Source organism: Myotis yumanensis, unplaced genomic scaffold, assembly GCF_028538775.1.
Source record: "Myotis yumanensis isolate MYYU_CA2020_CCGP unplaced genomic scaffold, mMyoYum1.0.hap1 SCAF_16, whole genome shotgun sequence".
Taxonomy (NCBI): domain Eukaryota; kingdom Metazoa; phylum Chordata; class Mammalia; order Chiroptera; family Vespertilionidae; genus Myotis; species Myotis yumanensis.
In genome coordinates, this window is record NW_027223767.1 from 15,803,081 (window position 1) to 15,829,039 (window position 25,959).

The 25,959-nt window shown below is 44.2% G+C and overlaps 1 protein-coding gene across 2 annotated transcripts in view; it reads right to left on the bottom strand.

The window, feature by feature from the left end:
- The window catches only part of KIAA0753 (KIAA0753 ortholog), a 61,015-nt gene that overhangs the window by 5,197 nt on the left and 29,859 nt on the right, over nt 1–25,959 (bottom strand). For both annotated transcript variants that reach the window (XM_070394401.1, XM_070394400.1), the window contains exons 8-17: nt 25,659–25,891; nt 23,880–24,046; nt 22,091–22,210; nt 20,381–20,470; nt 18,138–18,216; nt 16,839–16,922; nt 14,586–14,762; nt 12,649–12,730; nt 6,336–6,456; nt 5,157–5,381 (exon numbers count right to left, since the gene is read on the bottom strand). In XM_070394401.1, the coding sequence (XP_070250502.1) occupies nt 5,157–5,381; nt 6,336–6,456; nt 12,649–12,730; nt 14,586–14,762; nt 16,839–16,922; nt 18,138–18,216; nt 20,381–20,470; nt 22,091–22,210; nt 23,880–24,046; nt 25,659–25,891 (1,378 nt within the window). The remainder of the gene's footprint in view (nt 1–5,156; nt 5,382–6,335; nt 6,457–12,648; nt 12,731–14,585; nt 14,763–16,838; nt 16,923–18,137; nt 18,217–20,380; nt 20,471–22,090; nt 22,211–23,879; nt 24,047–25,658; nt 25,892–25,959) is intronic.

Genomic DNA, 25,959 nt, shown 5'->3' on the forward strand with positions numbered 1-25,959 from the left:
GGGCCTTTTAGAACTTCCTGCATGTATGGCCTGATGTCTTTGATTCTGTGTTTGATGGGTCTACCGTTCGGAGCTGCTGTAGGACTGTTCTTGTTAGTGTCATCTCTCTCTGCTTCCTGGTTGTTCACCACCATATACCAGGCACTGTGCTTGAAAATTCTAACAATAATATAAGTCCTACGATGCTGTCCTATACATTCAGAGAAAATTCACGTTAGCTCCTGCCTGGTGCCTGGGGGGCAGTAACCGGAACCACCTCGATACAATCCGAGGAATGGAGATAATCTGGAGCCACGCAGAGTCCTGAGAGGGCCTCCTGGCACCCAGGTCACCCTCACTTCAGGGTCCTCTCATTTGAGGCAAGTACTCCCCCATACGGCAAGGCCGAGTCCCACCTCTGTCCTCTGACCTGGAAATGCTACCCACGTGCCCCAGGACTGACTCTGCAGCGCCAGACAGGGCTAACCTCCAGGGCTGCTGCTCCACACGCTGCCCCAGTTATTCCGCGTCACCTGGTTACCTTCTGGTGCCTTCCAGCACGTCCGCTTTATTTTTAACCTAGCGTTTCTATTAAGAGTTATCCTCAGGGGAGAAGTGGTCCCAATTACCAGGTGCGTCATCAAGTGGTCACTTGTTTTTGTATTTGTTTTGCTTTCCATATTCCTACCGTGAATTCTTCTATATTATAAAATCATCATGTTAAGAAATACCAAGCTACTCCGAATCCATTCAAACACATTAAATAAAGTATCTGTTTTCTTCTTTTTGTAAAAAAAATATATATATATCTTTATTGATTTCAGAGAGGAAACGAGAGGGAGAGATAGAAACATCAACGATGAGAAAGATCGTCTGCCTTCTGCACGCCCCACACTGGGGATCGAGCCTGCAACCTGGGCATGTGCCCTGACCAGGAATCGAACATAAACCTCCTGGTTCATAGGTCGACGCTCAACCACTGAGCTACACCAGCCGGGTTGTTTTCTTCTTCCTTTTAACCTCCCTCACCCCACCGCCCACTCTGGGAACCACTCCTGGCGCTCTGTCCTCCTACTCCAATCTGGATTGGTTGCTTTCTGTGCTCACTGAGACGTTCTCTTGGAAACAGCTTTGGGCATTTTCCTGGAAGGTCCCTGTTGTAGCCTGTTTCCTAAGTCCTGCCTTCCTCCTTTCCAACGTGCACCCTGGACTGGTGGCATGCACCCTCCAGGAGCTTAGTGACAAAGTGCACGGGAACTAGATTTTTGGTCACTGCGCACCCCTGACGTGTCTTTATTTTACCCTTATATTTAGCTGACGATTTAGCTGAGCACAGACTTGAGGCTGAATTCTGGAAGCTCACTCCAACACCTGCCAGCAGTGCTGCTCCTGAAACCAAGGTGCCAGTCTCAGTTCTGATTGTTGGAACAGACCCCGTTTTAAGTCTCGGAAACCTTTTATCATGATTTCCACACACTGGGATGTTCAAATTTCCTTTGCAAAATGATGTGCCATGGTGTGTTCTGTTCTATTCATTTATGTATTCACTCATTCACTAACTTGCAGTGGACAAATGATGAACTCTTCCAATCTAGAGATTAACAGTCTTTTGAGAAATTTTCTTATCATATTTCTCTGAATTTTCCCACTCCCCATCCCTCTGTTTCCCGTTCTCACATTCTGGAACTCCAGTTACACAGATGTTGGACACTATAAACTGAAAATCTGTGTGCCCTCCACCCCATTCATATCTAACAGCCCAATCCTCAAGGTGATGGCATCTGGAGGTGGAACCTTTGGAAAGTTAGTAGGTCCTGAGGGTGGAGCCCTCATGAATGGGATTAGTGCCCTTATGAAAGAGACATGAGAGAGTGGACCTCGCTGTTGGCCAAGTGAGAATACAGCGAGAGAGGGGCTGTCTGCAAAGCAGGAAGCAGGCCCTTGATCTTGGACTTCCCAGCCTCCAGAACTGTAAGGTGTTAATTGTTGTTGTTTAAGCCACTCAGCCTATAGCATTTGCTATGGCAGCCAGAGCTAAGACATTGACAGAATAATCCTCTAACTTTTAAAATCTCTTCTTCCCTATAATCCATCCTTGGTGTGGTTTTTCAACTCTACTTCCTGAGAGATTTGACTTTTTCTTTGAATCCTTCTAGTGAATTTATTTCAGCCATATTTTTTATTTCTAAAAGCTTTTGTTTCATTCTTTGAAAGTTTATTTTTTAATAATATCCTGTTCTGATCTGCCAGGTGTGGCTCAGTTGGTTAAGCATTGTCGCGTGCATCAAAAAGTCACTGATTCTATTCCCAGTCAGGGCACACATGCCCAGGTTGCAGGTCTGGTCCCAGGTCGAAGTGTGTGCAGGAGGCAGCCAATCAATGTCTGTCTGTCTGTCTCTCTCTCTCAAATCAATAAAAACATATTTAAAAAAATGACTGTTCTTGTTTCATGATGTAATAGCTCCACTTACTTCTCTGGGAATATTAATTTTGTTTTCAATGCTTTATTCTCCTTCCTGCACTGTTTGGCTTCTTCAGAGCTTTTTATGTGTAAGAGGCTGTGCATCTTTCCTGGCTTTCATCAAATGTCTGCTTTCTTCCGGAAGGAGCGTTTGAACCACGCCTCCTGTTTCCTGACTTAATTGCACCTATGCCTTACCAGCACCCGGTGCTCCCCGTTCCTGCGCTTTCCCAGGTGTTTCTGCATAAATCAGCTTGGTTCTTGGCGCTCCCTGGTCTGCTAAGTCATCTTATTTGTCTAACTGCTTTCTGTCTTCCAAATGTTTATTGCTATTTCTTGTTTGTTCCCATTTAAAGGTCCATGCCTTTTATCTATTCTCTCAGTGACATACAGTTGGGTAGAGATACGGGGGATAAAGATGAATACACATGCTCAGTCGGTCTTTTTCACCCAGAAGTCTCCCAATTTGTTTTTAAACCAGGAACCCTTGAGAGTTTGCTTTCATCAAAAGCATCACGTCACCTCAGCCTCTCCTGCACAGCCACTCTTATTTACATCCAGGTTACATCATCTCCCTTTGAGCACGCAAGCAGTGCTCTTTCCTCAGTGTAAGTAGAAATGGCGATATTACAGAAAAAAACATCGAAGATTCCCTCACATAAGAAGCTATTAAGTGAAGTCAACTGTCTTAGGATAATTTTTCAAGGTCTCTCACTTTGGAACACTCAAATCAGAAACAAAACCAAGACTGAAACGGAGCTAGAAAATTCGGATGCACCATCATGTAAGGGCCAAAGACTGCAGCGGAGAACATTTGTAAAGATCCAGCCATATTTTAACAGCTCTGGCCTCTACCTGTTAACCTATCATTCCCTATAGGCTGAAAGCTTTCCCTACAGCAACAAGGCAACTATGAACAAAGTGTATCATTTATCAGGTGGGAAGAACATACACGGGAGTATCTTCCCTGGCTTGTTTTTGGATTTCCCAATATAGCAGTTAGCCTCACCACCCACACAGGCTCTGGGAGAACAAGAGAGCATCTGCAGGACTGTGTTCACACAGAAGCAAGTGAGGTTTGCCTGCTCTCCTCCCCACAAAAGACACGGCATCTCTACCAGCACCAAAGGTGCAGGTACTTTGAAGGGCACTGTCTGTTAAAGAGAAGCTTTAGGACTTCAGTTAAACCTGAGGGCCTGAACGTAAGTGATTATCTCTGATCCCGCCCAGAACTCCACTAGAATAAAAGGACATACACAAATACATCACTCTACAAGGAGAAGAAGAAACAACAGTACATGAGAAATGACCAAGGTTTTCAGGAAGGAAAACGCATATGGAGGAATCCTAACAGACTCGGCAGGACAGAGGGAGCACAGGAAGCTGAAACCCAGGAGTCTGTCCAGGGAGATGCCAAGGGAAGCAAGCTGGTTGTCTCACAAAACAGACTCAGGACTCGGGAATCAGGAATCGGGGTAAGAGTGCTGAGGACCCTGCAGGCGGAGGGAGGTCTGGGGTGGAAAATGAGGGCCTGGGTTGACATTCTGCAGGATGAGCAGTGAGAGTGACAGGTGTCCACCCCTGCTCCCGGCAGCGAAGTGACAATCCCTCCTTCACCCCCACAAATGAAGGTGTAGATTCTTTGGGAAAAACAAACCCGTAATTTTAAACTCAGCCAAGTCATCAATCAAGTACATCTCCACAGAATAAAGACGCTTTCAAGCTGGCAAATCTCAAGAATGTTCCTCCAGTAGACAAAGCAAGATATGCTCCATCCGAGTAAAAGAGAACACCTAGAAAGAGGGCGACAAGGGCACTGGACATAGAGCCTCTGACCTGGGAAGGAGGCGACCGAACACGCAGGGCCATGAAGGAGGAAGTCCCGGAGCAGGAGCCACAGGGCCGACTTAGAGGCAGCCAACCAGGCTGGGTGGGAGGAGGAGGGCCTCAGGAGAGAGAGTGGGGTGGAGGCCAGAAACAGAGATCAACTGCTACATCTTATCACTGAGGAAAAGGACACTGAAATTTTGGCTAGTGGGTGGGTTAAAGTTCCTAAATATCTAAAAGAATAAGCAAATAAAAAAGAGGCAACTGTTAACTCCTGAAATATGTTTCAAGCTTGTTCAAGAAAGAAATCATAGTATACTGCTTGACTTGACGATGAAAAAATATTTGCATGTTTATAATAAAGTGATATTCAAGAAGAATTTAAATTTGGGCCCAATTTTAAAAGAATGGATTTCAATTAACTATTTACATTAAAAAAATCTTATCTGTTCTTCAAAAATTTAGCAGCAGTGGGACTATGTTTCAGGACTCCACGAAACGACCTCGGAAGGAGAAGGGCTAAAGAGCATGTGGCAAAGCCCGGAGGCCTGCTGCTACAGGCCCGTCTGTCTGTCCGACCCTGAAGGCTTCGAGACCACCCTGCTTCTGACCCAGGACTGTGTTCTCTGGTGGACGAGCCCTCCCTCCGGCCACAGGAAAGCCCCACTCTGCCTAAGGAGGGGAGGCCGCAGCACGCTCCCTTGGCGACATCACCCAGGCTGCTCCACAGTCTCTTCTCTCTGGGAAGAGGACATTCGCAGAGAAACCTGGCCACTAGCCCAAAAGCAACCACTGGAACTCCAAGGCCAAAAGCATGAGACCATAGCCAGTCCTTCCCCAGCCTGTCTGTCGGATAACATTTGGCACGTGGCACGGAACATTTACTGACCTTTCAGCAATCACCCACGGATTGAAGGAGCCCACAGCCTCATGGGAGACCATCCGGAGGTACTGGTCGTAGCGGCTGCAGTAGTCTCCGATGCTGCGTCGCATTCCGGGGGGGACCAGGAGGGCAGTCCGACCCTTTCTCTGCTCAGAATCTTCTGAAGGAAAGAGAAGGGGAGCCTCTCTTTTCTCCGATTTCTCCTCTGTTCCCACACTATCATCCAGGGAACTGAGAACAAATAAAAATGATGACAACATTCAAATCACCTGTAAGCAAGGGCAAACTGTTCACCCACCTCATGGTTTGCCAAAAAGGCTTACTTTCATTTCTCTTTCTCACAATGAACAAAACTCAGCGTTATCACCACTCACTGTTTACCCTCTCCCCTGGAATAACCCTCCTCAGGGTAGGAGCTCCTGTCCTGTAGTAATTTTCAGTATAACCACCGCGCCTTCATGATGCTTTCAACAGAAAAATCCAGGCTCTTTAACATGCAACATTTTTCTTCTTTTTTTAATATATATATATATTTAACACTTGGGTTGCGGGTGAATTTCCCGCCAAAATATAAGATGGCGCGTTAAAATGCCTATATCTTTTGAAGTATGGGTTCGATTGAAATGAAATATTTGGTAATACGCAGTTACAATCGGCCCGAGTTTACACGTTTCCCACACTCCACCGCAAATCTATATGAACCGAGTTTAAGACGGCTCCCGCGGAGTACGCGCAATTCACGCGAGCCGACTTAACTCGTTTCCCGCAACCCAAGTGTTTTAATACTCACCCAAGGATATTTTTCAATTGATTTTTAGAGTGGAAGAGAGAGGGAAGATAGAAACATTGAGAGAAATACATCGATTGGTTGCCTCCTGCACGCACCCTGACCAGGGCCCAGGTCAGGGAGGAGCCTCCAACTGAGGTACATGCCCTTGACCGGAATCGAACCCAGGACCCTTCAGTCCCCAGGCCAACACTCTATCCACTGAGCCCATTGGCTAGGGCAAGATGCAACAGTTTCTATGCCCATCTTATAAACACACTACTTTACTGAACCATCTTGGAGTTTGGCAAGATCTTGCTCAAAGAATTTCCCTGTGTCTTGTGGGAACTGAAGGAATATGAAACTCATCAACATCGAAGGCAACCAACTGCAATGAGGTCAGTCTCGTTAGCACTTACTTGGCATTCCAGGGCCGTTCCAACACGATGTGCACGTCTGGGTCCTTGCTGGCTACTGTCTTTGTGATCCTGATTGGATGAGGAGAAAGGGGTCCTTCACTTACTGCTGCGAGTTTTTGGTCTAGAAAAGGAGAGGCATCAAATGACTTCATATAAAGGAGAGTCAGGGTACAGATCAGAGCTGTCTCTGCGGCCAACCACCCGTGAGAAGTCACAGGCACCCTCTTAAGCATAATGGGTTTAGCAGGCAGTGCGATGAAGAGAGAAGAGGTGAATTCAGAAGTTACTGAGACACAAGCCGAGGAGTCGCCGCTGTTGAACAGCGAGCTGCTGGAAGCCTCTGCTAGCTCCGAGACGGCGGAAGGAAGTCTGTGCCCAGCCCCAGGCTCGCGAGTTCCAGGACCGAGCTGCTCATTCCAGGGTCTTCAGCAGTTGGGTTTGTTTTTTTAACCTTTAAATGGTTTAATTAGGGCGAGGGAAAAACCCACTTACACCTGAGCACTTAATTAGCTGACTTAATTTGTGGCATTGCTGGAAAATCTGCATAATGTGATCAGAACATTAACTTAGTCCAGGGGTGGGCAAACTTTTTGACTCAAGGGCCACAATGGGTTCTTAAACTGGACCGGAGGGCCGGAACAAAAGCATGGATGGAGTGTTTGTGTGAACTAATATAAATTCAAAGTAAACATCATTACATAAAAGGGTACGGTCTATTTTTTTTTTTAGTTTTATTCATTTCAAACGGGCTGGATCCGGCCCGCGGGCCGTAGTTTGCCCACGGCTGATTTAGACCCTGCAGGCTTGACAGCTCTTTTGAGTTCTGGATTATTTATAATTTTAAATGTATTTCAAGTGTAGGAAGATTTGTCCTTCTCTTAGGTAAGGAGACTCTCTAATTCAAAGAACTTTCTTTAACTCATTTATATGCTTGTGATTTCTCACTGTCAGAAATACTGCAAAAGTCTGTTTTTGTAAAAATAATGCTGAGTACAATCAATTTTTAATTATTCACAGAAGAGAGGACATACACTTAGACCAGTGATGGCGAACCTTTTGAGCTCACCGTGTCAGCATTTTGAAAAACCCTAACTTAACTCTGGTGCCGTGTCACATATAGAAATTTTTTGATATTTGCAACCATAGTAAAACAAAGATTTATATTTTTGAAATTTATTTTATATATTTAAATGCCATTTAACAAAGAAAAATCAACCAAAAAAAAATGAGTTCATGTGTCCCCTCTGACACACGTGTCATTGGTTCACCATCACTGACTTAGACCCTGCACCACTCGAGTCACTTTAGATGTGTGACGCCGCTGAACATACCATCTGACAACTGGAAACAGGGTTCTTTCTATGAATCCGTGATTCTGGAATTCAAGTGTCTGAAAACTCATTTTAGCACTTAGTGTTCTAAGGAGCTCCTCTTCACTGTATCCCTAGACTTTATGCAGAGTCATAGACAGTGACTAATAATTCAAGTTGCCTGGGAAAGGAGGACATGGAGTCCTAGGTAAGACTGCCTTTTGCACTATGCAACCCAACTCTGGGGCCAATGGCCAACCCACCTGTGAAACAAAGCATGCTTCCCTCTGCTTCCACACAAAAAGGTGCCGAAGTGCCCGCCCATTCACTGAGCGGGGTTCTCTTGGGCCAGGCCTGTGCCGGGTGCAGGGGAAGCACAACTGAATTTGACCAACTTGCCGGCCTCAGAGAACCTGTGGCCGAGCTGGGAGAGGAGACCTCGGAACAAACAGCTCTACAATGGCCGACAGGTCGGAGCCCATGGGTGCCCACAGGCCTTAGAGGGAGGGAGCCAGGTTCCAGTCCAGGCATCCCAGGCGGAGCACTGTACGCTCGGTCCACGGGAGTCATGCGAGTTGGGCCCCAAGGGTGGCGTTGACTGTTTTACGAGGATGAAAATGGGAGTGGGATTAGGGTTGGGGTGAAGAGAGAACCAACAGGAGCAAAGAATAGGGCACTTGAAAATGGCAGAAAACATAAAAGGAACAAGTCAGTATTTGTGCTTTGATGACTCATCCTTCTGTCAAAATTTGGCATGGAGAACACTTTTTCTAAAATGACACCCACCCCAAACCCATATTTTAAAAATATTATATGTGAAGCCCTGGTCTGATGGTTCAGTTGGTTGGAGCGCTGTCCCGTACACCAAAAATTTGCAGGTTTGATTCCTGGTCAAGGCACATACCTAGATTGCAGGTTCAGTCCCTAGTCAGGGCACCTATGGAGGCAACAGATCAATGTTTCTCACATCAATGTTTCTCTCCCCCTTCCTCTCTCTCTCAAATCAATAAAAACATATCCTCAGGTGAGGATTAAAAAAAATTATATGTGACATAGGCTATTGTTGTAAACCACCTACACCCACAATTTCCTTTACAGCCCTTAGTAATCATCGTACTTAAATTCCTTCAGAGGTAATGTTTAACCACCTTTTATTCACCTCCTTTCATTGAGGAAGGTAGTAACTGTTAAGCCTGCATTAAACAGAATTGAAGTAACACTTCCCGGCTAAAACTGTGATAGTAGCCTAGCAACTGCAGCCAAAATTTGTCTGAATGAATTTTTACAAGTGAAGGAGAAAAGGAAAGGTCTTTTCAACAAATGGTATGAGAACAAATGGATATCCATTAAGGAGGAAAAATGAGCCAACTTCTACTTCAAACCACAGGCCAAATTTATTCAAGATGAATCAGACTACACATGAAAACTAAAACCATAAAGTTTCTAGAAGAAAACAAGACACTCTCTCAAATTGGGAGTAGGCAAAGGTTTCTTAAATCAAAGAAAGCAAAAATGACACAAGAAAAATGGAAAGTTCGACTTTGTCAAAAGTAAAAGTATCTTCCTATAATAAAACACATTTGAGAAAATAAATATGTGAGCCACAGATGGAGCAAAATATTTGCAAACAGTAAGTAGGTCAGTGGCTGCTGGGGAAAGAGAGGGACAGTGGGGAGGTACTGCAATGGGTACTGGGTTTCTTTTTAGGGTGATTCTTTTGTGTAAAAAGGTTCTAGAATTAGAGAGCAGTGATGTTTGCACAACTTAGTAAATATACTAAAAACTACTAAAAGAATGCATTTTATGGTATGTAAATTATCCTATATAATAAAACCCTAATATGCAAATCGACCAAGTGGCTGAATGACCAGTCACTATGATGTGCACTGACCACCAGGGGGCAGACGCTCAACGCAGGAGCTGTCCCCTAGTGCAGTGATGGCGAACCTATGACACGCGTGTCAGAGGTGACACGCGAACTCATTTTTTTGATTGATTTTTCTTTGTTAGATGGCATTTAAATATATAAAATAAATTTCAAAAATATAAATCTTTGTTTTACTATGGTTGCAAATATCAAAAAATTTCTATATGTGACACGGCACCAGAGTTAAGTTAGGGTTTTTCAAAATGCTGACACGCAGAGCTCAAAAGGTTCGCCATCACTGCCCTAGTGGTTAGTGCGCTCCCACAAGGGGAGCGCCGCTCAACCAGAAGCCAGGTTCACGGCTAGCGAGAGCCTCTCCTGCCTCCGCTGCAGGCAGGCAGACAGTAAGGAGCCAGGGTTCCCGGACTGCGAAAGGGATCCTGGACTGCAAGAGGGTGCAGGCCAGGCTGAGGGCCCCCCCCCCCCCCCCAAGTGCGGGCCTCTAGTATCTTAATAAAGTTGTTATTAAAAATAACTATATATGGCAAAGAATGTATACCCAGGATGCATAAAGAATTCCTACAACTCAAAAGTAAGACAACCCATTAGAAAAATGTACAAAAGATTTGAATACTTCACCAGGGAAGATATAAAAATGGCTAATAGTCACTTGAAAATGTTCTAAACCTCAGTATTCACCATGGAAATGAAATTTAAACGACAATGAGATATCACCACATGCCCGCCAGCATGGTTACAATTAAAGACTGACAACATCGAATGTTCACAAGGATATGGAGCAATAGGGACTCAGTTAGATGGGAGTGTAAATTGGTACAGACACTTTGGGGAAAGGTTTGATAGTTTTTTTATAGTTAAGCATACACCTATCCCATGACCTGGCAAACCTACTCTTGGGTGTTTATTCAGGAAGAATAAAAACTTACAGTATGTCCACACAGGCTATGCATGAATATACAGGGTGTTCCAAAAAAAGTATATGCACTTTGAATGATTAGAAAGTCAGTGTTTATTAACATACAATTCATTTTCAAAATTTAAAAGAACCTACAGAAATGAATAATTTTTTATCAGTGCCTGTTTTCAAATTGATGACTGTTCTGGTCCAGGCACTGCTGATAACACAAAGCAATGGAATCACAAACATCAAGAATGATTTCAGCCCACCGGCATGGCTCAGTGGTTAAACATCAAACTGTGAACCAGGAGGTCACAGTCCAATTCCAGCTCAGGGCACATGCCAGCCTGTGGGCTCAATCCCCAGTGTGGGATGTGCAGGAGGCAGCCAATCAATGATTCTCTCTCATCATTGATGTTTCTCTCTCTTCCTCTCCCTTCCCCTCTGAAATCAATAAAAATAGAAAAAAAAATCATTTCAGTTCAGTATTCATGCACCTTCAATTTGTAGACTGTTGCTGGTTTTCTATAGTAAACTTCATCTTTTTTGTTGTTGTTAATCCTCACTGGAGGATATTTTTCTTATCGATTTTAGAGAGAGTGGAAGGGAGCAGGGAGGGGAGAAGGAGGAGGAGAGAGAAAGAAACATTGATGTGCGAGAGCCACAACAATTGGTTGCCTCCCATGTGTGCCCCCATCGGGACAGGGAACCTGCAACCCAGGTATGTGCCCTTGATCGGAATCGAACCCGAAACGCTTGGGTTCAAAGGCTGACTTCTAACCACTGAGCCACGGCAAACTTTATCTTTTATGTATCCCCATAAAAAAAAGTCTAGTGGCACTTTAGGATAAATTTTCTTTATTCAAAGCTTAGTCTGGCTTCATTCATTATATCAAATCAGTTAAACCTGAAAAGGAGTGAAAATTAAGTGAGTTATAAGCTATTTAAGTGTGTATACATTTTTTGGGACATGCTATATTATTAGCAGACTTATTTTTAATAGTTCAAAACTAGAAACAAGCAAATGTAGATGCACAAACAAATGGATAAACTAGATGTGGCACATGCATAAAATGAAATACTACTCAGCGATGAAAAGGAATGAATTGATCCAAGTGTCCACATTTTAATCCCTGGAACCTGTCAATGTTCCCCTCTATGGCAAGAGGGACTTTAAGGTTCTTGAGATAGGAGAGTATCCTAGAGGATCGGGGTTGTCCCTAAATGTAACTCAGGTGCCCTATAATAGGCAGTCACAGGAAGATTTAACCACAGAAACAAAGTCTGGAGTAGTGTGGTCATAAGTGAAGGAGCGCAGGCAGCCTTAGAAGCTGCCTACACCTTGACTTCAGGCTTTTAAGGCTTGATTCAGACTCTGACCTCCAGAAGTCAAATATAATGTGTGTTTTAAATACTGAAACTGTGCTTTGTTACAAAATTAAATTTGTTACAGTGGCAACAGGAAATGAGCAACATAGATAAATCTAAAACATCACGCTGAATGAAAGAAGTCTTAGGCAAAGAACATATGTAGGTATGATTCCATTTATGTGAGAGTCTAGAACAGGTAACTAATTTACAGTGAGCAAAAAAGCACAATTATTGCTTAGGTCATGGGAACTGACTGGGAAGGAGCATAAGAGAACTTCTGGAGGTGATATAGTCTATATCAGTGGTTCTCAACCTTTGGGGTTCAAACGACCCTTTCACAGGGGTCGCCTAAGACCATCCGAAAACACATATATGATTACATACTGTTTTTGTGATTAATCACTATGCTTTAATTATGTTCAATTTATAACAATGAAATTTGGGGTCACCACAACATGAGGAACTGTATTAAAGGGTTGCAGCATTAGGAAGGTTGAGAACCACTGGTCTATATTTTGATAGGCATTTGGATAACAAAGATATGTCCATTTATCAAAACCCATGAAATGACAGTTAAGATTTGTGCATTTTATTATAAGTAAATTTTACCTCAAAAGGAAAAAGAGCCATAAATATTAAACTCTAGTTGCTAATACACAAGTTGAAACATATAAAAAATAAGGTGAATTGATGGATGGACAGAATATAAATAAAGCAAGCAAATACAGCAACATGTTAATTGTAGAATCTATGAGGTTGGTATATGGGTGTTCACTGTAGAATTTTTTCTGTATGTTCAAAATTTTCAGAATATAATGGTGGGGAAAAAGTGAGGGGAGCACTCACCATTTTTTTCTTCCTGCATCCAAAATTGAGGATCAGAATACACAATTTTATTATATCTTTGGCGAACTGTCTCCTGGTATTTCTTTAAAAAAAAAAAAAAAAGTTTAATTGATGAGAATAAATTAGTTTCATTACAAACCAGAGCTAGCAAGAATGTCATAGCTCAGCAGATACATTTGATACAGACACATTGCCAGAAATGAGCATCTGCCAGGCCAGGAAGTGATTAGCTTATGAGATGAAGTCTAAAATTGAAGCCATTAATCTAATTAATCTAATCTAGACCAGCGCTGCCCACTGGAGCTTGCTGTGAGGATGGAAATCCTATCTAATAAAGAGGGAATATGCAAATTGACCATCATGCCATCACAAAGATGGCTGTGCCCAGCAGAGGTGGGATTCCCGTAACACAAGATGGCTGCACCCACAGCAGAGTACAAGTTCCTGTAACGAGCCTTAACAAGCAATCAGCAGGGACGTGAGGCTGCGTGGTGCTGGGCCGGGGCAGGGGACCTGAGGATGCGCCCCCACCCAGCAGGGCTTGATAGGGACATCAAGGCGTGCCCCCTGCCCCGGCCCGGGGCACCTCAGGCCACGCCCCCTGCCCCGACACTGGGCCAGGGGACCTGAGGCTGCACCCCCTGCCTGGCAGGGCTTGATCGGGGACTCAGGCCATACCCCCTGACCCAGGCCAGGCGACCTGAGGCCATGGCCCCATCCTGCGGGGCTTGACGGGGTTAGGGCCAGACAGGTCTGGATCTAGCCCAATGGGTGTGGGGCCAGCTGGGTCTGGGTCTTGTGCGATTTTGAGGTGCATGTGGGTGGGCGGGGACTTGACTCTGGTTCCCCTAGCACGCCCTAAACTCTGACAGGAGGAAGATTTTCATATACATTTTACTAATTTTCTTTCATCTCTGACACTTCTTTTATAGAGAAAGGGCAAATAGCAATATTAAAATATTTCCTCTAATTAATTCCCTTTTAATGTGCACGAATTTCATGCACCGGGTCACTCGTGTTCTATAGTTGTCGTGCCCAATACAGTAACCACAAACTACTGACCACTTGAAATATGAGTAGTGTGTTTAATCTTAATTAATTTATATTTGAATAGCCACATTTGGCTAGAGACTACCATTGGACACCAGATCTAGACAGTTATTCCCAAGACAGGGAAATCAGTTAAAAGACTAGGAGAAACTACACATCTTTAAATTTTTAAAAAGCAACATAAATTGTCTTCCCGCGAATGTCTCTGTTTAGCAGCAAAGCCACGATGAGATTTAATCATGGTGCAGTTATAAAGAAAACGCTGAATTGGTGTTAGGAGACCGGAACGGAGTCTCATCCCAGCTCTGGCGGGAATTTTTGTGACCTTAGCCACATCACTTACTCCCTATTGGTCTCCATTTCCTGCTCTGAGCAGTCCTGGGATTGGGTTGGGTGATGTCTGAGACTGAAGATTCTGAGAAGCATTCTAAAGTCATATGGTGGAAATTATAGGCAGCAAACGTATCTGTGATATGTCAGGATCCCAGGCCAGCTGGGCAGCAGAGGCAGATGAGCAGCATTTACGAGCTGAGGCCTGAGGAAGCCCATGTCCTGGTGCTTTCTGAACCACATCAGGGATACCAGGGGGTCACGATAACGGCTGCTTCCTGAGGTATGTGTCAGGTAGTAAGCGACTATCAGCACGATGAGGCTTCACGCCATGTTTTATCTTTAAAAGCACCCTACTTATTAGAGAGGGTAAGTGGCTTTATCAAGGTCAGACACCTGGTTGGCAGTTGAACTAGGATTTAAAACCAGTGATGTGATTCTGAAGTCCTGCTAATCTACAGAAACGCACGCAGAGGACCTGCGCTCAGCAGGGGCCAGGCGCCACCGCCCCCACCACCAACACCATGGCCAACCAGAGCCTGCAGCCCAGACCTTACTTCCATTTCCTCCATTCGGAGCAGCATGGTCTCCAGACACAGGCCGTCCCCTAAGGTGGCTAAGGCGTCAGGCTCCAAGATCTTAGAGTGAGTCACAGCCCGGAGCTCACGAGTGGTATCTTCCAAAATATCGTCCAGCTGAGGATTGTTGTTGGATTTACAATCAAGAGCAGTAGCCTACGAAACAAGGGAGGGGGATGGGAAGGCAATCCAAAGCCAGCAGAGGAACCTAAAGATTAACGCTGATCATAACCCACCACATGGTGATCCAACTGGCAGTTTTTACCTCCTCTGAGTTAGTAAATATCAAAATCATTAACATCGGTACAATTTTTACCAGTCGTTTAAACAGTAGCATTAACCAAGTAATACTAGTATTGTCTGTGTAAAGTATCACAATAATAGTTCACAGAAGAAAATATATTATTAATGGCCAGTAAAGATATGAACAAGTATCCAATCTTAATCAAAGTTAAAGAAATAAAAATTATGCCCTGGCTGGTGAGCATTGTCCCATGCACCGAAAGGTTGCTGGTTCGATTCCCAATCAGGGTACATGCCCAGGTTGCCAGCTCAATCCCTGGTGGGAGGCTTGCAGGAGGCGGCCAATTGATGTTTCACACTCACATCAATGTTTCAGATGACACCCAACCAACCGCCAGGGCTAAAAGCATTGACTCTTGACGGTGCTGTGTATGAAACTCTTTATAACAATCCTGATGTTTAACAGCGGCCACAACACAATACTTTTTCTTCTTCCATAAGTTATAGTAAAGACCATTTAATGCAAACTTATCTGTGTAATTCTTACATAGAAAGCTAATCATTCTTTTTGTTGTTAATCCTCACCTGAGGATACTTTTTACCACTGATTTTAGAGAATGTGGAAGGGAGGGAGGAGAGAGGGAGAGAGGGAGAGAGGAAGAGGAAGAAGAGAGAGAGAGAGAGAGAGAGAGAGAGAGAGAGAGAGAAATGCAAGAGTGTGACACATTGATTGGTTGCCTCTTGCACATGCCCTGACCGGGCCAGGGATTGAACCTGCAACCCATAGCCCTTTGATGTGCGGGCTGACATTCTAACCACGGGCCAGGGTGAAGACTATTCTTTTTTTTTTTTTTTTTTGACACCTAGATGAAGCATTTTATTTTATATATTTTTTTTGATTAAGTTATTACATATGTGTCCTTATCCCCACATAACCCTCCATCCCCCCTCATCATGCCCAAGACTGACTATTCTTAATAATATTCACACATGTCCACTTCACAGACAGCATTTATAATCACTTCATTTGTGGAGTTGCCTCCCTAGCCTCGTATTTTACTAGCATAAAAGTAACATTTGGTGGCTATCTGCACCAGAACATAGCATCCCCGATTTGGAAGAGCTAAATGCAGGCTTTCAGTTACCAGTCTCAGAAGCCTCACCTCACATGAGATTCTGTCATAAAATATTGTACAATAAACTTATAATCACAAAGATTAGGAACATCAATGCAAGAGAGACACATTGAGATTTAATCATGGTGCAGTTATAAAGAAAACTCTGACTAATAATTACAATAGGGATACATCCTGGAAACCTGCTACCTTCCTTCCTGTTCCTAAGGCGGCTGGACTGGTGGCGCTTCCTTCCAACTCCCTCCTGACCCCGAGAGCTGCACACCTGCTCGTGCAGACACCGTCACCTTGTTTCCACCCTGCACACCGGGTCAGTGGTGCAGTCGGCACCGTCCGCTCACAGCCTAGGCCGGTGGGAGCACGCCCGCGGTCCTCCAGAGGCTGGACAACTACAAAGCCTGTTGTTCTTCCCTCAAATGTGATCACTTTTCCTTGGGCTATCTTTTCTCTCTGTGCAGCCAGATATTGGTCATTACTGGACACTCAAAATATGCTGGCCCCGAGTACAAAGGAAATTAGGCCAGTAATGAGCAAAACCAGGCTGAATGAAAGGAAATGAGGACAGCCATTCTCCTGCCGGAGGCCATCAGCATTCAGGGTCACGCAGTGCACCCACGTTCTGTCATCACGAGGAGCGCAAAAGAGCCGCTAACAAGAACCTGTGGCTCCAGAGCTGTTTGCAAGGCGGATCTAACTCCTCATGCTACATACACACTGTAAGCATGAACATTCCACACATGAAAAATAACTTCCACTTCTTGCGTAAGATAATCTAGTGTTTGCAAAGTGTTTGCAATGTGCGCCTCATTTTCCTTACAACTGAGACATCATCACGTAATAATACCACACGCACCTCCTCTGCAGGCTGGGCTGTCCCTGTGTTTACCGATGGGCGATCCTTCAAATGAGTATCTGCTCCCACAGAAGAATTAACTCTCTATTAAAACAGACAAGAAAGCTCATGAATTATAAAAATTTACAACCCATATTAGTACAAATGAATCCTGTAATGGAGTAACTTCTGTGTGAACTGTTCATCAGCTTTAGCTACAGGAGGCTTTTTGTAGCAATTCGAAGCACTCTGTCTTTATGAAAATAAATGTCATGTGTTGATCTTGGCTTTCTGCCCCTTTTCCTCCCTTTGTAAACATTGTCAGAGTAGCTGTGTGTTTTTATGCAACTACTCCACTTCTCTATTCCAGTTAACTCATTGATAAAATGAAGAGGTTGGATGACATGGTCTCTAGGACCCCTCCCAGTTCTATAGTCCTGAGATTCCCATGGACTCTAATAATAATTCAACATTTCTTAAGCTAGAGCTACAGAAACTCAGTGACCTTTTCAGGGGCCCAGAATGCCAATCACTCCATTTAAGATGCTGATATTCTTCTATGGCCTCATCCTTTCACACACACAGACTGTTCCTATTTACAGGTGGATCCACAGGGTCTGGCCACAACATTCAGCCTAAGAGGATGCACAACCTGCTGCTGATGCTGTATGCAATGCCATCTTCAAAAAAGCCCTGGTCTGTACCCAGAAATCTCTCTCCTTTTGAAAAATAGAGTCAATCATCTCAAACCACTGAAGTGAGAGAGCAGAAGCAGTTAGCTAAACGCATGACCACCAATACACATCTGACTAAGAATGGAAACTGTGCCTGGTTGGTATGGTCAGTGATTGAGTGCTGATCCACGAACCAGGAGGTCGAGGTTCGAATTCCGGTCGGGGCACATGCCCAGGTTGCAGGCCTGATCCGTGGTGGGGGGCAGAGTGGGAGCCGGGCAGGGGGCAGCCAATCAATGATTCTCTCCCATTATTGATGTTTCTATCCCTCTCTCCCTCTCTCCCTCTCCCTTCCTCTCTCTAAAATTAGTAAAAACATGTATTTTTTAAAAAGAATGAAGAATGCAATCTAAACTCATTCCCCAAACTAAAATCTCACCTCCTAAAAAGTGGGACTTTCTCTCCCCCGCTTGTCTTCGTCACCAGCCCACAATGGAAGGCCCTAGCAGCCAGCACTGCACCACACTGTGCAGCACGGCTCAGCGCTGCACCATCCATCTGCCAGACACGCAGCCCTACGAGGGGTCAGCAACTCCTTCTATTCTGGAACTTCCCAACGGCAAGCAAATGAGGTGAAGCGGGTTACCTGAGCCTGCGCCAGCAGAGGCTTCAACCGCTCCAGGACTGCCTTCTCTACCTGGTCTGCTAACTGGGTAGCAGAAACACTATTTACAAATAAAATAGAGAATTAAAATCAAAAGCAAGAAAATATTCTATTTTACATATTTATTTACCATTCCAGGTGAAGGAAAATCAAGTGTTTATAAACCCTCAATGCTTACCTAATTTTTCTTTCACATTGATTTTAGACAGAGGCAAGGGGAGAGAGAAAAACATCAATGTGAAGGGATCGAACCCGTAACCTGAGTACTGACCTGATCGGGAATCGAACCAGCCACTTTTTGGTATACAGGACGATGCCCCAACTGAGCCACACTGGCCAGGGCAATGCTTCCGTAATATTAAGGGCCATACGAGTCTCTTAGGGTCTTGTTAAAATAAGACTCTGAGCCCTGGCCAGTATTTCTCGGTGGTTAGAGCATTAGCCTGCAGACCAAAGGGTCACGGGTTTGATTCCCAGTCAAGGCCCATACCTGGGTTGTGGGTTTGCTCCCCAATTCCCGTCTAGGCACATGCAGGAGGCAACCGATCAATGCTTCCTCTCACATCGATGTTTCTCTCTTTTTTTCTCTCTCTCTCCCCCCTCCCTCCCTTCTTTACAGTCTCTCTAAAAAAATCAATGGGAAAAATAGCCTCAGGTGAGAATTAACAAAAAATAAAAAATAGAATGCATACTCTGATTTAGTTGGTCTGACTGAGACTTGAGATTCTGCATTTCTAACAAGCTTCCAGGTGGATGCAACACTGCTGGTCCTGCATCAAACATCTAATGAAGCACGTGAGGCTCTCAGTACATTTTAAAAGAATGGCTGCCTTTAAACAACTAAAGATGGTAGACGACTGGACAAACGAAACTAATTTTGCTCCCTCCCAAAGCGCCACAATAATAGAGTCAGACATACACCCACAAAGGGAAGGGGAAAGGTGCTGGAGGCAGAAGGCCAAAGGCAATAACGTAGCTGACCCGAGAAAGCGGGATACTTAGCCCGCGTGGGAACACTGAACACCCACACATTGTGCACTATTGACTGACACAGGAGCAAGATTGGCGGTGCCAGGCATGTCTAGCCTGGGGGCGAGCTGAGAGGCGTAGCTTAAATATGGAAGACAAACATCAAGTGATGTTCGAGAAGCTAGACCTCTCTCCAACACTGTGAGCAGTCTGGCTGCTCAGTCTCTGGAAGGGTCTCTTGACTAAGGGATGCCAATCCCAGCTGAGGCTGTAGGTACACTGCCAAAAGGAGGGGAGGATGTATGCACGCTGAATGCCAAGTGGTAGGAATTACAACCCTCCTCCCCAACCCAGCCCCTAGGACACTTACCCTCCAGGCGAAACATCAGAAGACTCCACTCTGGACAGCCTGAACACCCCCCCCCCCCCCCCCCCGCTTCCCCCGCAAGGAGAGACCTAAAGACCAGCATGAATTACAGGTAATGACAGCAAACAGTCCACCCAGATGACCCTAGAGCAGCGGTTCTCAACCTGTGGGTCGCAACCCCTTCAGCGGTCGAATGACCCTTTCACAGGGGTCGCCTAAGACCATCCTGCATATCAGATATTTACATTACGATTCATAACAGTAGCAACATTACAGTTATGAAGTAGCAACGAAAATAATTTTATGGTTGGGTCACAACATGAGGAACTGTATTTAAAGGGCCAGAAGGCTGAGAACCACTGCCCTAGAGGAAAGCTCAAGTTCAAGAATCCTTTCAGCATCAAGCCAATGGAGCCTAGAGAACAGTACAGAACAGCCACCCAGCTCTCCTCACAGCCGCCAGGACTCCCTGCGCTCCAATCCTGGCTCCACTGCAGCCTTCTGAGGTGATTTCAAAATCTTTTAAGCAGGCAGGCAGCCAATAAACATAAGTGTGACTTCACCTTTAAACAATTTCAATTAGCTAGCTGTTAAAACAGTTAGATGATATATATCAGTGATGGCGAACCTATGACACGCGTGTCAGAGGTGACACACGAACTCATTTTTTTGGTTGATTTTTCTTTGTTAAATGGCATTTAAATATATAAATAAATATCAAAAATATAAGTCTTTGTTTTACTATGGTTGCAAATATCAAAAAATTTCTATATGTGACACGGCACGAAAGTTAAGTTAGGGTTTTTCAAAATGCTGACAACCCGAGCTCAAAAGGTTCGCCATCACTGATATATATCAAGCCTATTTTACCCCAGAAACAGATATTTACCTCTGATTTTGCATTTTGTCCATTTCTTCAGCTTTTAATTCTCCGAGTTCCTTCAATCTTTTGGAAGTTTCTGCATCAAGCCAAGCGAGTCTAGCAGACAGAACACACAGAGTCAGACCACTTCTGCCTCGGTCTGCAGGTGCCAATACCACAGACACAGACTGGGATACCAAAATGCCCATCCTGCCTCCAGGAAGGACGCAGAAGGTCACACAACCTCTCTGGACCCCGTAAGCTCTCCAGGTAACGTTCCGGGTAAGAAGACACTTCCGGGCACAAGCACTCCTGGTGTGCAGAGCAACAAAAACTGCACCCGAATATTCTCCAGAAAACTATCCATCACTGGACTTAGATTTCCTGTTCAACTGCAAAATAAAGCTGTTGCTGTAGCTATACGGCTAGACAAAGAAATGGACTCCCGGAGAACCCTAAAGGCACAGTGAAGCCAAATAGAAGGGAAAAGCTAACTCTATGTGGATGGGCTCTGATTATTTCGGTTTAGGATATGTAAATATTATTAAATTATTTAATGGTCCGTATTCATTTCTGCTTTCCCATCATTTCAACAACTTCAGCCAAACGAATGCAGAGACCTGTTTTCACTGCTGTCCTCGCAGGGAATGTTCTTGCCGCATCATCCCCTATTTAGGGCCTAGTCTTTAATCCTAACTTATTTTCCCTTCTAAAACCTCTGTTCTTAACCCTTTGCTTCTTAGGGTAACCACCATGTTCCATCTTAAATTACAGCTAATGACAAGTCCTTCCTACTGATGGTAAACAAGCAGGGGCTAGGATTTGGTCTTTTTTGCCCTTTTTTAAGTCTCCATAACGCTCACAACTGTACCATATACAAAACAAGCAACTGGCAGCCAACTAATACACATATAACTTTCTAAAAATATTTCGTTAAATGTATATTTTATTTATGCATTTACAAATATTCTTGTTGGACAAAGTCCAAAGATGCCACCAAACTGCCAAAGAAGTCCATGGCACAAGCAAGCTTAAAGGCTCATTGATAATCATGACCCCTCGCTGGAGCCCTCTCGTCCTGGCTTACTCATCTTACCTTGCTCTGTTCTTCCTTCCTGTTTGATGTTCTTCCACTGGTTCCCCTCCCTATTCCTGCTCCCGGGGAGCTAGCCCAAAGCTCAATCCTTGACCCACAACTAAATTCTGTTTCCTGCTTCTTCCCTGTAAATATCACCTACCTGCCTGCCTAATGCAAACACTGCTTCAAAGATGACACCCAACTCTACCTCTCCTAACCTTTCTTCCTCCAACTTCTATCCTAGATCTTAAACACCCTGCTGTGCTGAGCAACCAGAATAACACACCATCCAGGGCAGACTGCCTGGGTTCAAATCCCAGCTTTGGTCATTGACTATAAGTGTGACCACAGGTAACTGACTGAACATGTCTTGCTTCATTTGAAAAATGGGAGTGATAACCACAGTGTCTCCTTTATAGGGTTATAATGACTAAGAGAGCTAATACATGTAAAGCACTTGACACTCATATAATTTCTGAATGAATTAAATAAGGAATAAAAAAGGGATTCACTGTGTAAGCTGAATAGTTTGACAGAAAATGTTAATAATTTACATTTTAAATAACCACTTTATACACAGGGAAGAGAAGAAAGTTCATTTAGAATCTATGTGAAAGGGGCCCTTACACTGTCATAGATTAGAAAATAACAGCACAAACCTAACTGCTTCGTGCTCAACAGCACCTCCCAGCTGACTTTCCTCTTGAGCACCTTCTTGCTCCACAGACTGCTCTTTCGTGGCGTCTTTGGGGCTAGGTTTCACCTTCAGCCACGCAGCACTGCAAGAAATGGAAAGTAAATCTCTGCAACCATTCCCTCCACAGCCAATGGCTCACTGCAAGGTGATACTCAGAGCAGATAAAGCATTTAGGAACAGTGATCTCCAACATGGGGCCCTAACGGGGAGCTGAATGTGAACAAGGGTGAGATCCCCCAGGACTCAGGCTCAGTATCAAGAGAGAAGTCCTCCTTTTGCTTCAAAGAAGCAATCACTATTTTATTTTGTTAACCCTCACCAAGGGTATTTTCTCTACGGATTTCCAGAGAGAGTGGAAAGGGGGCAGGAGGGGAGAAAGAAAAAACCATCAACTTGAGAGAGACGCATTGATTGGTTGCCTCCTGCACATACCCTGGGCTGGGGATCGACCTGCAGCCCAGTTACGTGCCTTTGACTGGGAATCAAACCCGTGACGCTTCACTGTGGAGAGCCAACGCTCTAACCACTGAGCACCACCACTCCTGGCCAATCACTATTTTAAATGGGAAAAAAAAGTCAAGTATAGAATAATGGGTAAACTTCAACAAAAACTTGTAATAATATATAGACTTGGGTCACTAATTTCATTCCATATTATGAAGCAACCCTTTACCTTTATAGGCCTAATACAGCACTTTGAGCCTGGAGGCCTTATTCTCCATTTCCCTCCCCACCCGCCACACATACACTCAGCTGCAATATAAACTTCGGCTAATTGATGTTTACCAACTGAATTCACGTCTCTATACTAACATATATATATATGTAAAAGACAGACTTTAGAGGAGAGAAATAAAAATGAAAGCAGCACATCAAGCAATCAGAAGACCTGTTATGAGTCCCAGCTCTGCTATATAAGGAAGACAGTATATTCTCTAGACATTGCTTCTTCACCTTTAAAGTGAGAGTTGATGGATAAGCAGAACCATTCATTTAGAATCATTCAATCTTAAGGGAAATCCATTCTACCAGGCTTCCTAGCCTGTCTTTTGCCAGCCCCCAAAAGGCAGATCCCTTCAGTCACCGAACCTCTCACTTGTTTGCTCTCCACATTACTGCTTTTTGCTGCCCTCCTTTTACTGTCCTACCTCCTGTACTTCCCATTGTGCCTTCAAGAACTACTGTCCCATGGTAAACAAGTTCCCCTCTGACCAACTCCACAAAGACTGCTTCCACCTAACTGGGCCCCGATGCCCCTGGAGGACAATACCTTCTCTCTAGCTCTGTGGAATGAGGTGACACAGCAATAATGTCAGCATTATCCCAACTGTCCCCTGCAGTCAGACAGTGTCTGTGAGATTGTTATGGTTTTGTAAGTCACAATTATCTGGAATTAGAATCACTTTAAAATATTCACTCATCCATCCAGCAAAGACGTACTGAATTCCTGCTAAGATTTACTAAGTGTCAAGCACTGTGCTAAGCACTGAACATTCAGATATAGGGCAGGCACAGTTCCCGGCCTCAAGTAACTAGAAGGTATTAGGTGAAGAGGCGAGTGAGGAAAGTCGGTGAACCTCCATACAATGACACATGTCCACAGGGTGTTGGGGTGGCCCACGGAGGCTACACTATCCATCGTCAGGTAGGAAAAACTTCTGAATGGGAACTAAGGCTGCTGCTTTATTTGCTTTATTTTTGGAGGAAAAATAAAGTCACATACCCAAACGGTCCCTTGGATTTTTACATACCATTTAGGAGACGCTTGTGGGGACGTGGGGTTTGGAGGTATCCAAGGAGCCCTAGTGTCTTTCAGAGGCTGTTGGTTTATTTTTAATCTGGATGAAACTGTTGTCTGATGCAACCTGCTTTTGCCCTGAGATTGGGTTGGTCTACTTTTTTCAGCTTTGTGAAGTCCCTGTAAGAGAGAAATATGAATTATCAAACCAAATGGGTATCAAAGGAACTCTGACTTACTGAAGCTTCAAGTGCCCCTGTGCTATTCATGCATCCATTCAGCAAAAATCTAGCTGGGAAGTACTGAGGTGGAAATTTGGGAGAGGGTGTAAATGACACAAAAACAATGTTGGTAAGCGGGGAGGGGAGATGCAAAACTGGAATCCACAGCTTTGCCATCTTTTGATATATGTTTTCATAATTAAACCAAAAAAAGGGGGTTAAACTGTAAAACATTCTTGGTTAACTTCTCTGAGCCTCAGGTTTCTCGTCTGTAAAATGGGAGATTTCTTTTTTTATTTGTCTTATCTTTATTGTTGAAAGTATTACAGATGTCCCCCTTTTCCCCCCCTCTGCCCCCTTCTAGCCCATCCCCCACCGCCCCCTTCTAGCCCATCCCCCACTCCAGGACTGTCTGTGTCCATGGGATATACATATCTGCATATAAATTATCTGGTTGATCTCTTCCCATCCACCCCTACCTTCCCGTTGCAATTCATCAGCCTGTTCCATGTTTCTATGTCTCTGGATCTATTTTGTTCATCAGTTTATTTTGTTTTTTAGATTCACATATGAGTGAGATCATGATAGTTGTCTTTCTCCAACTGGCTTAAGGAATTTATTGACTGTAGCAAAAATATACTTAGGGCAGTGAAACAAGGAAGGGCATAGAAGCAGGAGATCATTTCTTCGAATGTTTCTAGAAGGTTAAATGAGCTAATATAAGAAGAGTATGACGACCAAGATAGAAAGGCTTGTTCATCTACACAGAATGATTCGGGCTGTTACAGCCTTACAGAAAAGGAGGTGTCTCTGAAGAAGAGCACCAAGCTCATCTCACAGGCTCAGTTCTGCCTTCCCAACGACCCCCAGAGAGTCTGACTAGAAAGGAATAAAGACGATTCAAATCCATGATCCGTCGGTAACTGGTAGTAACTGCTCATTCCTTTTCCTGCGGCCACCAGATAATAATACAGGTTTGCTACAGAAGCCCCTGGACAGCACCATTAAATGGTAGGCATCACATTAAGAATATTAAGAGTATGAGGAGGTCTTCTGGCCACTCCCCACTGGTAGGGCCTTAAGTTAAATTTCAACGAGAAGCTTAAAATATAATCTAGTTTCAAGCCAGCTGGCTTCCAAAGCCATATTAAAAAGTACTCACCCTAGGATGCCTTTAATACTGAGTAGTTATTATATACCAGTATTTATCTTTAGCAGGAACCAAATCTTAATCTCCTCAAAGTTCACACTTCCAAATCAGAAGCAGAAAAACCTGAATGTTAAAATAGCCTGTCTGATTAAGACCTTGGTATCAAGTAAGTTAGGATATTAGCAAACCAGGACAGGAGAGAATATCCTGTCTGAGCAACAATATTAAAAATTGCTATTTTGGGTAAAAAATAAAAACAACCTAGAGCTCAGCTAAGTCAGCTTATTTTAGGTAGTTGGACTCAAGGGCTCTGGCATTTAATGTCTAAGAACTCAAATCCTGGCTCCACCTCACCAGCCCTTGTGATGCTGGACAGTGTGAGGTGAATACAATGGGCCAAAAGAAAGGAGTGATTTCATACTTGCTGGGATCTGGCCGGTGCCAGAGCATCTTTCCTCCTACACGGCACACTGTCAGTCACAGGCCTCTTTCCCGCTGCTTTTGTTTTTGCCGGGCCCAATGCCTCTTCTTTGAAGCTTGCGTTTTGGTCTAGAATAGTTAGAGCCTCTTCTGGAAGGATATCCGCATCTAATGCCTCAAGCTCATTCTCCAACCTCGGGGTCCTCGGAAGCTCTGCATCAGGGGGATACTTATCTATATGGAGATTTCAAAAGGACAAACTGAGGGACAAGGTATTCAAATCAAGTGGGAGAGAATGACTA